General features: G+C 37.3%; 1 protein-coding gene across 1 annotated transcript in view; it reads left to right on the forward strand.

The window, feature by feature from the left end:
- Positions 1-6: 6 nt before the first annotated feature.
- Positions 7-14,482, forward strand: part of MAP2K1 (mitogen-activated protein kinase kinase 1) — a 42,482-nt gene continuing 28,006 nt past the window's right edge. The window contains exons 1-2 of the mRNA XM_085305438.1: positions 7-210; positions 13,895-14,105. Coding sequence (XP_085161564.1) covers positions 131-210; positions 13,895-14,105 — 291 coding nt within the window. The 5' untranslated portion in view covers positions 7-130. The remainder of the gene's footprint in view (positions 211-13,894; positions 14,106-14,482) is intronic.

The following is a 14,482-nucleotide window of genomic DNA, read 5'->3' on the forward strand; positions in this document are numbered from 1 at the left end:
GAGCCCGCGGGGGCGCCGGCGGCGGGGACAGCCGCTACGTTCGCCCCGCCGGGGGAAGCGCCCCGGAGGCGGCCGAAGTGGGGACAGCGCTTCTGCGTGCGTGACGCGCGGCGGCACCCGGCGCGGAAAGATGCCGAAGAAGAAGCCGGGGCCCATCCAGCTCAACCCCGCACCGGATGGCTCCGCCGTCAACGGCACCAGCTCGGCAGAGTGAGTGCGGGTGGCGGGCGCGGGGCCCCGGCGCGGAGGGGCCCCGGCGGGGCGGGCCGGGCCGCGGCGCCCCTTCCCCCGGCGCGGCCTGCTTCCGCGCGGTGAGCACGGGCAACTGCCTCAAGGCTGGAGCTTTCGAGGGGCCGTGGGGAATTGGGTATAGGAAAACATATGTAAAACAAGAGTGTGATATTCAAATTAATGGTATCCATTAAATGGAGATTTTTAGATTATGTTATTTAGGAAATGGCAAATTTTAGCCTTCCRAGCGTGCATTTAGTAAATATGTGTGTTTGGGGGGGAGAAGTTACACTGACAATCACTTAAGTTGTGTAAAAGGTCTTCTTGTATAAAAAGTCTTCTGCTTTAAACCAAAATAACACTAATGTTAGTAAACTTAGTTTTTCAGGAACTAACCTGTAACGCKAGGTAATTCAAATAATATGCTTGTCGAAGCTTTTGAGCATATAATAAAAACGTTGTGCTTAATGAATGTTAGGAAGATAGATCTGAGCTAATCATTGGTATACTGGGGGTGGGAACCCTGAATACTAAATTGTTATACATTATGCATGAAGTAAGCTTCTTATCGAGCTTCATGTTGGGTACGCTGATCTGGGTGAGCAAAGCAGGTTGAGTTTTACAAGTCAGACTGTCAGCACAGTAGGGTAATGAAGTATTAAAAAAAGCTTGCTAGAGGCTAACAGGTCTGTGTTTCCTACTTAATTTGTAGATTGAGATGGTGGACTAGCACTATGAACTGAGGCTGGAAAAACAAATGCATACTAGGAGATTCCTGTCCAGCATGGTCAGGTCTCTCATCTTCCTTCTTCGATACATCAGCTGAGCTCTGAGATGCTTGTGTATCACTGTCGTGAACAGAGCTGTGCTGAGATACGTAAGTCTCAGACTTTAGTGATCCACGCTAATCGTTGCTGTCAGATTTTTCAGATAAGCTCAGTTCTCATTTAACCACTTCAACATAATATCTCTGAAAATATTTAGTGTCTAGCAGCTCCAGCTGTGACATTTCTAGCTAACTATTTTGATGATTAAATGGAAGGTGAACTCTTTAAAAAATTATCTTTAGGCAGGGGTTGTTGATTGTATCTAAAGATTCTGATCTAAATATTATGTGGCCTTTCTTCTAGATGATAGGGAAAAAAATGTTACTTTTGTATTTGCTTACATAGCACGTTCCAGTTGACTTTCTTCATGGTAGTTGCAAATTCCTTGATTTAGTTTTCACAGATCCCTAGTGCATATTATTAGCTTAATGGTATAGAATAAATCTATTATACCTATCCCTTGCTTATTCTGGTACCTAAAATTAATCACTAACTATCCAATATGTTAAGTATAGTATTTCTTCAGTATTTCTCTATTCAAGAAATGTCACTAATTTTAAATCTTATACATGTTTGATACTTGCTTATTTTTTTGAAACTTATGGAGTCTCATAGGATTACTAAATCTTATTTATACCAGATAACTATCTTCATTTTCTTCTTTGCATGTTAATTTATATGACATGTATCTTCTAGACTTTTGCTCTTTGTCAAATATTAGGCTTCATACCTGTTTTTTGACAGGCTTAGGTACTTTTTTTTTTTTTTTAATAGCTTAATGAAAAAGCAAATCCAGCAGCTTGTTTCCCCATAAATAACCAGAATTAATTATGAAAATAACTTTTCATCCCGCAAATATTAAATCCTTATTATAAATCACAAAGAATAGTTGAGTGAGAATTTGGAAATGGTCTCGGAATGAAATTGAAAACAGTGGCTGCCTGCCTTCATCTATAAGCTTGCTTCTCTCCTCGTTTTTTTCCTTTGCTCTCCTACTCTGGACTTCCTGTTGGTCAGTACTTGAAATCAGTGTTAGAGGCATATGTCCATTTTTATATGTGTATACATTTTCAAGTGCTTGAAATGTACTAGGCATCTGTAGACTACAGCATTATTATTATTTAAAGCTTAGTTCCTAGTTTGATGGAATTTTGGCTATGTGGGTCTCCAGTTACTTGTTTGCTTTCACCGTATACAAACCTGTCACTTTGCAAATTATCTTGACTACTTCCCTGTATTTTTTTCTGGGAAAGAAAACCTTTCAAGAGAAGGAATGAAAAGAGCTCAAATTATTTAGCTAAGTAAAAATGAAGATTGAGTGAGAGGTGATATGACTGATGCTTGTAAGTGAATTAAGGGACCTGAACATTATAGAATGAAAAGAATTTTTTGGGTACAAAGGCAATGTTGACATGAAATCAAAGGGCCGTCAGTGATTTTGTGCTGGAAAGCAGAAACTTTCTAGCCATTGGGATTGGAAGGTTCCGTAATGTATTTTGAAGGGATTTTTTGGGAAGCAARTACCATTGCTAGTTTTAAGTAATGAAACTTGATACTTCTGTGAATAGGGACATATGATACATTGCCTGTGACTTCCAGGCAGAGAGGAAGGAGAAAGGAAGGAAATTAAAGAAGGAACCAGATTATCCAGGATGTCCTGCTTTCCATTCTTGTCTTATTCTGTCTTCCGTGATATTTGATATTGGGAACATTTTGACTAGAGTCAGAAAAAGCGTACTAAATGAGGTGTACAGTTTTTAAAAGTATATGTTGGAGGCCTGATCCTCACTTACATTATTCTTTCTACCACCCTGGTAGGGCAGAGCAAAGGTGAATTAGGGTACTTGCGATACAAATATGCATATAGTGAATATTTTGATCAAAATTTCTGAATGTTTTTCTCTGATAGCAGTCTGTTATTTGTAGCTTGTTATTTGTAGTGATTATTTTAACCATTCATGCAGGCTGTTTTGAGTCTCTTTGGGGCCCTTGAAGTCTCTTGCTACTATGTTGGACATTAGAAGCAATTTAATACAAGATCATTCTTTGCTGTGAACTTCATCTGTTTTTGACATTTCCTCCTGAGAATTAGTTGCACAGGCAGACTTGAATGTGTGCTGCTGTTTGTTAGCTCCTTGTTGCTTTAGTTCATCAAGATTAAACAAAGATAAAACTAGCCAGGTGGAGGTTTAATTTCTTTCCAGTACTGTTGGAGCTGCATAGGTGTACCTATGCAATGATTCTGCCAAGAAAGCACACAGAAAACAGCAGAAATAAGATTGAGTGGAAGCAGTGTTTCTTCTCTTCTAATTGGACATACCGGGGTAGTTCATTGTCTTCCTGGATAAAAGAAACATGAACAAACTCTGAACTTCCTCTCAAAATTCTATGTTTGTCATCTGTAGTGTTGAGTATCTGACAGTTGTTACTCAGCTAGTAATTTTTTTTCTAAATACAAGCTAGACTGAGTACACTAAGTAGCAGCTCTTCAAAGAAGCAAGAGTAAATCTGAAGATAATACCACTTTCTGTATTATAGTAAATTACTTGTTCACCTGAAAAGAAAGTTATTTTATGTTATTTCCTAGTTTTGTCTTTACCCAAGAAAGTAAGCAGAAAGAAGGCTCATACTTTATAATGGGCTAGCCATTTTGATATAAAATGCCAATGAAGACAAGGCACAACTCATTTTTAGCTTGTTGTAAGTCTAGTAAACTGCAGATGAGGTGTTACCTACAAACCGTGCTGAAATAGAGCCTCTACTGTTTTATCTCAACTAGGATTTTATTTTGAGGTATATATCTTATGTAAGTTTTGTTTCCAATGAAAAYATAACCTAAGAGATTAGTGCTCTATTTTAAGTGCGTTTTAATGTTTATCACTGCTTAAAGCTTACAGAYGTGTCCCTTCTATTTGTGTTGCCTGTTTGTTGGTTGTATTTCAGTATTATTATACTGAATTATAAATTCTGCTTATTAGCATAACTGCTATGAAACTTTATCACTGACTTTCTTTAACATTATATAAACATTGAAGAAGTGTTTGGGATAGAAAGATAACTTAAGATTTCAATCTAAAGAATTCCAAACTGCACAAACTGTATAAGTGTTTTATTACYAACTGTCAAATTATACCTAGTATCTCCCAGATCAAGTCTAAGAGATGATCTCTGTTCTAGGAACATAACACCAGGCAAACTTAAGACATGACGTAGCATGGTATAATACAAGTTAGGGTGAGCACAATAGGAAAGATTCATGGTGAGCAAGACTAATAATGGTCTGAAAGAACGCTTTTCCTATGTGGTGTTTATTAGATAAAAATGTAAAAGAAAAGTCAAACATGGAGTAAAATATATAAGAKGTGAGTAGAAAATAAAATTATCTTCCTTTAATATATATTATAAAGAAGCAGATCTTTGAGAAGGATTTGAGAAGATACTCTCTATAAACTTTTACCTCCTTCTGAACTATGTTCCTTCAAAGGAAATGGTCTGGAAGAAAGTGCAAAGACAACTGTGAGCAAAACAGCTTATCAGGGATAGTGCTGTCACAGATGGTGCTTACATCCATGATGAACTTCCCCCCCTTTTCTTAACCATAGTACATCTAGTCCTTAAGACCATTCAAATCAAAGAACAATTGATTAGAAATTAACAAAATCCAACCATAAATTAATACTACAATCCTTAACATACATCAGCTTTTCTTGATATTTCCTGCTGCTTGTTCTGTTTAACTGTTATTGAGGAAGGAACTGGATAGCTGGCATGACTGCTGAGCAGAATTATCTGTATTTGATAGTCAAAGAAGAATTTGGGAAATTATACAGAATTGGTTGTAAATTCAGTTTGCAGTACAATTTGCAAAAGAAATAGTTGCTTATTTGCTATGCATTTCTCARTTTTCCTTTTTTCAGCATCTTCCTCAAGGAAACTTAACTTTGGGCTTTGTAGGAGTAGAAAGGCAGATTCTCTCCTATCACCTGTTTTTTAGTAGTCTTTAGGTTTGCATTGCAAAATGGAGTGGCCTGAGGACAGCAGCAGAATCAATGGGCTGTTTCCTGGCAGACTTTGTTCCAAGAAGAATTGTCCTCCACAGAGTAATTTTTTGGTCAGTCTTTTCAGATGTCAGTTGAGACAAAGTAGGAGAAAGGCTTTCACCAAGCTATTCCCATTAATATTTATGGGGTCACTTCTCTTGTGTTTTTTTTTTGTTTGTTTGTTTGTTTGGTTGGTTGGTTGGTTGGTTGGTTGGTTTTTTTGGGGAGGATGAGGGGGGTGTATTTTTTTTGGTTTATATAACAAAAATCTGTGATTATAGGCAGCCCCTGCATGGAACTCCTTTGACTTCAAAGGAACTCTGTATATGTAGTGTTCTGGAAGATTAGATTCTGGAGTTTTATGACAGAGCTGACCGGATAGTAGTTGCAAAGAATGTGTACATGGAAGTACTGCAAATCTGTGAATACTTCTCTTTTAAGGAAAAAAAAAATCAGAACTTCCCCCTCCCCACTTTCTCCTTCTCCTGCTAATGAAAGATTAACCAGACTTACAAATACACATGGTATGAGGGAATGTATTTTAGGCTKGGCATCATAAATGCCAGATAATTCCAAGAAAACTGTGAGCCTTTATTATTCACTAAATCCTTCAATTTTAGATTAAAAGATTCTCACTTCATAGCATTCTTAAATCTGCACAGATCTGATGTTCTTTCATTGATTTTTAGCTTTTTTATTGTTATTAAAATAATATTTCTAATAGAACACAAATGATCTGTTATGCAGACTCTTACTTTCTATTATTTTATTATAACTTTAACTTTTTATATTGTATCTGGATGCATGTGCTAAAAGAAAATAAGTAAGTGTACACAACTAACACAGAAATTAATGCAAGTAGCAAATTGACCTATGCTGTTTATTCTCAATTGTAAACTAAAAGCTGTCTGCTCAGTATGAATGTTAGRCAGACTTTAAGACACTAAATACTGAGGTACTAATAAATAGCAAGTCTCATTATGCATTTAAGCTTATATTTAAGCATGATAAGAATAATGAAAAATACCTTTTAATTTTTATGATGATGTTCTTGTTCAAATCAATTTAGGAGAGTTAGAGTCTTGTTGCATTGCAATGAGATAAAATGTAAGCAAAGTGAAGGCTGTTAATATGTATCTAGCTGTCTTTAATTTTCTATCATTAACAACACCAATTCTGCAGATAGAATTCTGAAGATGTGATTTCACAATTAAACACGTGCAAGGTCCTGCTCCCCCTGGAGAACTCCTGGCCTCTGCTTGMGTTGGCCATGTGCTCCTGTGCTTCCCTTTTTTTGTACCCACTTCTGCAGTGAGTCATATTAGCGTGCTGACCTGACTGCAGACTAACCCACCAAAGAAGTACAGATTAGCTCTCGGAGGGGCTATGCAGTATCTTCTCTTGTGCTTACACCAGCACTGATGTAGCCATCTGGTAAACTTAATCAGGGAAACAGTCCAGCCAAAAACTTGCACAATTTTAAGTTAATTTTTAAATGCATCTGTCTCTGAATGGGGCTACTTGGGAATGAATAACTGGGAGCAGGATGAGGCAGCACCATCTCTTTTGGCAACAGCCCTGCTTTTTGCAAGATTAAAGAGACTGTGTGCCCAGGGCCTGAGAGATACTGTTGAGATATGCTGAAAGTCAGTAATTACAATTTTGGAGTAGCACATCTTTTAATTGAATAATTTCAGATCCGTGTCTCAAGGGGAGCAAATTGACTACCAGGTGACAATGTAAGGTCTCATATCTAAAGAAGATTGTTGCTTTGGGGTTTTCTTTTAAAAAAAATATTTTAAAAGAGATTAAGATTGAAAGAGACTACATAAACCCAATATATATGCCAGTTATTTGTTCACCATAATTGCAATGCTGCTACTCTTATTATGATAGGACATATTATTAGCCTTTGAGTAATCTGGGCAAAGGGTCTCTGCTTGAGCACTGACTTTTTTTGTTTTAAAGATGGGGATTTTGATAGCACAGGACTGGAAGTACATCAGCTAGATATTTGAGGGCATATTGATTAAATGTGTCAGTGTACACAGGATAAACCTTAAATGAAAAAGGAATTTTGTCCTCATCTAGGTTTACCTAGATGTTCCCTTTAAAATATTAAGTTCTACATTTTTCAGTAAAAAAACTTCCCTTCTGCCCTACTCCATGTTACCCTTTTTACATTTTCTTGAAGGTACATTTGCTCTACTGTTACAGCCCTGGGGGTTGCTGGCTTTTGTAAGATTAACAGATTGGCAATAACAGGTTCTAGCTTGCTGAATTTTGGGGAAAGGCCTCTTTCTTTCAGAGGACTTCCTTTATTTGAAAGAAAGCAGTGGGAGAATTTTTTTCTAAAGACTCTCTACTGATGTGTGGCTAGAAATTAGCAATCGAATGATTTCGAATTCACAGTATGTTCATTAGTGTTAACTTGGGACAAAATCTTGCATGTATTTTGGAACATGTGTGCAAGCCTTTCTGCAGTTATTGCCTGCAGAAGTTAAACAACTGTTTTGAAGGAAAGACTAATTCATTGCTCAGTGTCTCTTTGCAAACATCTTTTAAAATGAGAAGTCATTGTTATCCCGAGTCATGTCTAAACAAGAAGAGCAAATTCCAGCCCAACTTCCATCTCTTGATGGCCAAATATGTGGGTTTTGGCCTGGGTTCCTTTGACTTGCAGGCGCTCTGGCAGGAGGAGGCATTCGGCTGTGTCTGTGACTGGGCGACATGTGTCAAACAACTGTRAATCAAAGCAGATTATTTTAGATTGCAGTCTGAGAGCTAGAAGCAGGAATGTTAMAGCAGTACCACCTTTATGTGATTCTTCTAATAAACAAGTGTCATTTTTAAATCTGTTCATGGGTTTTTAGAGCAAATCTTTGCAGCTTCCTGGCAGTTCTTCCTTCTTTCAGTGTTTTTTTAGAACTCAGCGTTGTTCTGTAGTTTTTCTGAACTTTTTTCAGTGTAGTGGGAAGACGAGTCAGCAGATATAATGCAGCAAATTGAACAATCACAAAATGCATTTTTGGCAACATTGCATTCCTATTTATAGAGCTATTCTATCTAGTCGGGGAATGTGTATATAAATATTTCTGTAATTATAGGAATAGTCTGTATCTTTATGACTTTGGCTTTATATATATCTCTTCCTTTACTAAATGACTGTATTAGCAAGTGTTCTGTATTTTTGCATTCCCTATATTTGCACTACAGGCAGAAATCTTCCATTTTCTCTCTGGATATTATGACAGTTTCCCAATCCCTGTTGTGTTAATTGCAGATTTTGGCAGTTTCTGCTTCTGTCCACCTTGTTTAGCTTTGTTGCATAGAAGTTTTCTGAATTCTCATCTTGACGTTGTCACAGATCTTGTAAACAAATGCTGTGTGTGGGTTTTTTGTATTTGTTAAGGTTGTGTATCTGCCGCATAGGGGAGTTGAAGATATTACTACCATTGCTATTGTGTTTATCCCTTTTTTTAAATTGAATTTTAACTCTGAGTTCGGAGACTAAAAACGGTGGAAAAGTAGGACTTTTCTAAGCACACATAGCTAGGTTGATGATCAGAATTTTGTAAGTTCTGTTTATCTTCTGTGTTAAGCTTGAAATACTTGATAAATAAGTTTCTTTTTCTGTTCGTAAGCAAGCGTTAACTGCTTTGTGATTYTTCGGGCAGATTGTGTGGAGGTAGTGGTGGTTGGGAGAGAAATCGGTGAGAGGTGCATACGTTTTTGAAAAGGAAGTTCAGAACTTGGATTTCCAGTGTGTGRTCTTGTTTTTTATCATTTGAGGTCGCAAAACTTGTTTGTAGCAAACTTGAATCCCACACTACAGCAAGTCCCACAGAGGCCTTTTAATTGAGCAAAACCAGTTGTATAGCTTGGCTATAGCACTAAAAACAACTGCAAAGCACTAAAAAGCAGAAGGGGTGCCTGAGCCTGCTGACGGCTGCTGCTGCCACCCAGGCGGCTGCAAGTCCAAGAGGTGGCTGGAACAGTTGCAAAAAGATCTGGTAGGAAGAGGTACCCAGAATGYGAATCTCTCTTTGCACCACTGCTCAGGTCTGTGGCTTCGCTTCCTTTGGTGAGTGCTGCTGTTTCTTCAGTTCAAACATGCTATTTGGCACACTTCTAATTTAGGAAAAAATAATCGGAAAGATTGAAGTGTTTATTGGGGTATTGGTTAGGCTAAAGGAAAAGAGGAAGAAGGCTTAAGGCAAGGATTCCCAATTTAACAGGTCAGCCTATGAGGAATTTTTGGAGTTAAGTTGTGCCAGTGGTTGGAATCTCCGCAGCAGAAACACCAAACAACTTGGTCATATGGCATGTTTTCCTTTCTTATTTTAAATAYGTCTTTTGGCTTTTGAAAAAAAGAGAATACAGATTTTTTTTTTCATTAGTTTAGTCTGGTAGGACATACCTTTTCAGGCAGAACAATACTTTTCTGATACATTCTTTTTACATGCATTCTTTTATTAAGGAATAGATTTTAGTCAAAATTGTCTGCCTCTTGTTCTGAGAATTCTCTTCTGATGATATTAAACAGCAAAATATGTCCTACCATGCCTGTTGCATCCTGAAAGTGGGATGATGTGATCAGATGTTAAAGCTCATACTAGAAATGAGCAGGTATCTTGGGCATGGCCTTACCTTTAAGAGTGATTATATGAAAGACTTCTACCTTATTGCAAGAACAGAAGTGTGAATCAAAAATAGCATTTTTTTCCAAATAAGAATCCTTTGGACATGGGGTGGGTTTAGATTTCTTTGTGTTGTTTTAACAGCGAGTTTCATTAGGCTGTGCTAGGCAGTTAGCCTGGAAATAGACGCCTGTGCTGTAAGCTATGAGACTACTGTAATTACTTTGTCTTCCATGTTATTCTGTGAACTGTTCTTTGTTAAAGGAAAAGTTAAACAAAATTGTCTTATTGCCCAGCTTTAGCGCAGTCATGCAGAATAGTCTGTCTTTCAAAACTGCAGAATGTATTGATGTTCTTAATACTTCAGTTCAGTTCCCTGATTGAGGTTGTTCATGGAAATGATGTTGTGAACTGCCTACTTTCTTCTTTAAATTGACAGTTGTGTAGGCTTGGGGAAAGCATTACTGTCACCGTTCTAGCAAACAGCCCCCAAGCCTGTATCCTCATGACAGTGGATCTGAAACTGAATGTACTGCTTTATGCTTTCACTCATACTAATTGTTCAGCTTGCAAAACTGATAGTAATAACTTTGAACAACTGTGACAAATTGCTGTTAAAGACTTCATCAGGTTTTTATTTCCACTACCAAAAAAGTACTTTTTTCTTCCTGAGATGAGAAGAGAAATTGTTGAGCGCAGCTTGAATGCGGACTTCAAGGTTGTATGTGATTAGCCTGTCACTGAAGTGAATTTAAATTCTTACACTTTATCATTTTTAAAAAGATTTGGAGCATTCTTCTTAGTTTTTTTTCTAGTTTTTATTGTGACATTATACGCTAGCAAACYGAAAGCAGCAATTACTTTTCTGTCCGCAAGTTCAAAGCGAGCAAGTACGCTCCAAAATGACGGATGCATCTGTTCCAGCATGGGCCTTCTTCTGTGCTGGAGTGCCTGCCCCCAAAAGCATGAACTGAGAAGTCTCTTCTTGCCTTCTGCACATCTTTGTTTAGGGTGTGAGAGTACTCTGCATAGTCTGTTATCCCTCCTGCCCATGTGATCGTAAGAAACTCATGCAAGGAAATGAAGGGTTGCTCAGTATCCCCTCCACCTGTTATATGCCTGTGTTTTCAGTGGTAATAAATGGTCTTTGGGTTTTCTCAATGCTTAGAAAAAGTGTGTATGTGGTTTTTGTTTTCCCCCATTCCCTCTGATAACTTTGGAGGAGCATTGTGATAGGCTTAAAGTGACCTGGTGAAAGTGATAGTATCTGCAGCATATGTTGTCTCTTTAGGAATCTGTGGATGAGGGTATGTGCAGCAGTGTCTCTGGGAAGCACAAAGTTTGTAGCCCAGTAGTAACTGGAGGGACTGCTGTAGACTTACCTCTTTTATTTTTTTATTTTATTTATCTTTAATTTCCCAATGTTCTTTTTCTAAGCATCCACTTTTGGACAGTGGCAAGATGGGAGATGCTCAGTCAGACCAGGAAAAGGGCACTGCCCTGTCAGCATGCTTCCTTGAGTATCAAAAGGAGGAGGTAATGTTGCATTCATCGGAGGGAGCTTGCTTGATCAGGAGCAGGCAGCGCTAATTCCTATTACAGAACCCCTGATATATTGGTGCCCAAAAGCTTATGTAGAATGGCGGGTTTTTTTGTTCTCCCTCTTTGTCCAGAAGAGATTTTGCAGTCGTACATCATGAGTCTGGTAGTTAAGACACAGTGTTTTTTTACATAGGTTTTTGTCTGTGTTAGCTATGCAGCATATTTATCAATTTCTAGCTAATTAAGTATATTTATTGAATGTGTTCTGTGAAATTACACTGTGTCTTTAACAAATAGGGAAAACAGTACTGACCTCTCTGCTACTTCATTCAGATGATCACATTACAAAAGCTGGATTCTTTCCCTAGTGCAGTATGTTTAGTATGTGCTTGACTTGAAAATTGATAGCAGTAAATTGAATGATAACCTGTTGCTTAAAGTAATGCTTGGAAGAGTGAAGCTCTGAGATGGTTTGATTTCCTGCTTTGATGGAACTCTGGCAAAGCCTTAGCTTGTTGACAGAGAAAAACCAGCTCCAAGACTGCAGAAGGTAATGGTCATGAATTTTAATAGGGATCTTTTGTCTTTGAATAAAAGTTTTATATAAGATTAAGTAACTACTAGTGCTGCTTTTGCAGGCAGATGTTAGCGTACTAGTATGTTATTGCTTAGCTAAAAAAGCTTCCTTAACATTTTTCATAGAGTCCTAGTGTAGAGGAATGGACTTAAATATTCCCTTTTGTATACTTGTGTGTTGTTTATTTGTACAACTTCTTATGCAGCGATTTATTTACCTACCTCTTTCTGTATGTTCTTTGCACTGCAATTTAGTTGTGATGCTTTTATATGGTGAGGGTCCAGATAACTGTCACAATTGTCTGTCAGGGGGATAGTATTCTTACAGCATTTTGTTTTCAAAACCAAAGTATACCTAAGGCCTGCCTGTCTTGAAATACTGAAATTAAATTACCATGAACTATTGTCATGACACAGATCCTCCAATTTATTTAAACTTGAAATTTATAATATCTAATGCTTCAAGCAAAGGACAAGAATGGAAAGAAAACCTAATTCTGTCTTCCCATCTGTCATTCAAATGTCATAAAAAAAATKGTGATATTACTTTATTGTATGATTGTATTCTGAATAGTGATTCTGCCTTTGTTGGGTTAGTAACTCTCACAAAATCTTAAAGTTCATTTACTTTACAGTTATTGAAGGAAAAAAAGTCATGAAAAATTCAAGCAGGATCTGAAAACTTACTCTCTGCTGTTGTTGTTCTGTACCTTACTGCAAGTAAGGTTTTGCAATTAGAGCTTAGAACATTCTGATGATTTTTTGCTGTTAAATCAGTGTTAGTTATGTGATACTAATAGGAGCTAGAAACAGATTTTTTTCCCCCCATCCTGTAAAGAGGCAAGTGTGACCTTAGATAGAAGGAAAGCTTTTTTACCATAATTTTTGTTGCCATGCCCTATTCTAGGTAAATGAAGAAATTTGTGGAGAGTTTTATACCAATACTTTCCATCCTCTGAGAGCCTTTTGACTCCTCAGAATAGTGTTTGGACAAGGAACTTCAGCAATRATTGTGCTTTCAGGCAAGCAAATGTCTGTATCTAATGAATGCCACACTGAGGTTGAATCAAACAATGTAAAAGAAGTCTAATACAGATGTGCGCAAGACTGACACAGATATGATAAATGCTGTGCAAGCAAGATGTTTTTTGTGATACTGAAACATCTGTGTGACAGTTCTGTTTTATCACACTGGCGTATTTGTCTGCTGTGGGTCATGTGCTCAGGCATCTCTGTATCATGTGTGTATAACTAGAAAGCCTCTTCTGCTTCAGAGGAAAACTGAATAATTGTTTTCTTCAAAGCAGATCAAGAAAAATTATGTTGTATCCTGTTTCTGTGGCTGTAATTCTTTTATTTTTCTAAGTGAACAGTCCTCCCTCTTCAGTAATTCCTAAACTGATAGCAAGTTCAGTGTTCCATTTTGAAACTTGTAAATGAAAATAAGGATTTTTTTCCTCATCATTTGTTGCTGTGGCTTATTGGACCAGATTTAGAAACAAACAAAAACCCTAAMATCCTCTGCTAAGGTCAGGCTTTGTTGTTGTTTTAAATTAGCATTGGTTCCATTTTTAGGTTAAGTCCGTATGTAGAATTTATAGCTAAAAGTGTTGTCTGCTGAAGTTCTCTGAAAATGTGGTCGTATATATCAGAAGGGCAATTCAGTACTGAAAATAYTGTATTATTTAGAAATAATATAAAAAGTTGCTGAGTCATTAAGCCCACTCATGTTGGTACTGAAATTAAACATGCCTGAATTTGGATAGAACTGCAAAGATAGGGAAACTGAATGTTTTCTGTTGACATTTATGTCATTGTTTTATCTGTAATAAAATGCTATTTATGTAAATAGGATCCTAAAGTGCACATCTTATGGCAATGACTACACAAGACTGGTCCTTCTAGATAATGCATATAGATGCAAAAGTGCGTTGCATTGAATCTCTGACCTCTGTGATCTATTATTCTTCATCCTGCAACATTGTGAGCAAGCTCAACGAGCTTAGCTATTGAGCCATTCATTCTCATTGCTCGGCAGGACAAATTTGGAAGCACTTCAGAAGAAGCTGGAAGAACTAGAGTTGGATGAACAGCAACGAAAGCGCCTTGAAGCTTTCCTTACCCAGAAACAAAAGGTTGGAGAGCTGAAGGATGATGACTTTGAGAAGATCAGTGAGCTGGGAGCAGGAAATGGTGGTGTGGTCTTCAAAGTGTCCCACAAACCTTCTGGTCTTATAATGGCAAGAAAGGTAAGTGCCTCAAAAACAAGAACTTATGGACCTGTGTGGTGTTTTTTTTTTTGTTAAGGAGATTTTCTCCAAATAAGTATAATGACTGTATTTCTGTAAATAAGTAGTGTTAACACAAAGAAGAGTACTTAATACTAACTTTCAKGGAAGTTGTGTTCTGAAATTTAGGAAAGGTTGCACTTATTTATCCCATGCTTCCCACTTTTTCAAGAATAGTGTTTGATGTGTTAGCAATGAAAGGATAGTTATTCATTCCTACTTTAATCTTTTTTTCCATTTGACAAATATATGTATTTTATATACAACTGAAAAGGTCATTTTTCAAACAAGAGCTCTGAACACATAACTGGCTCACTAATTAGTAGAAGCTGTAGAAT

The sequence above is a fragment of the Rhea americana genome, unplaced genomic scaffold (genome assembly GCF_003343005.1).
Source record: "Rhea americana isolate MKP2758 unplaced genomic scaffold, rheAme1 scaffold_22, whole genome shotgun sequence".
Taxonomy (NCBI): Eukaryota; Metazoa; Chordata; class Aves; order Rheiformes; family Rheidae; genus Rhea; species Rhea americana.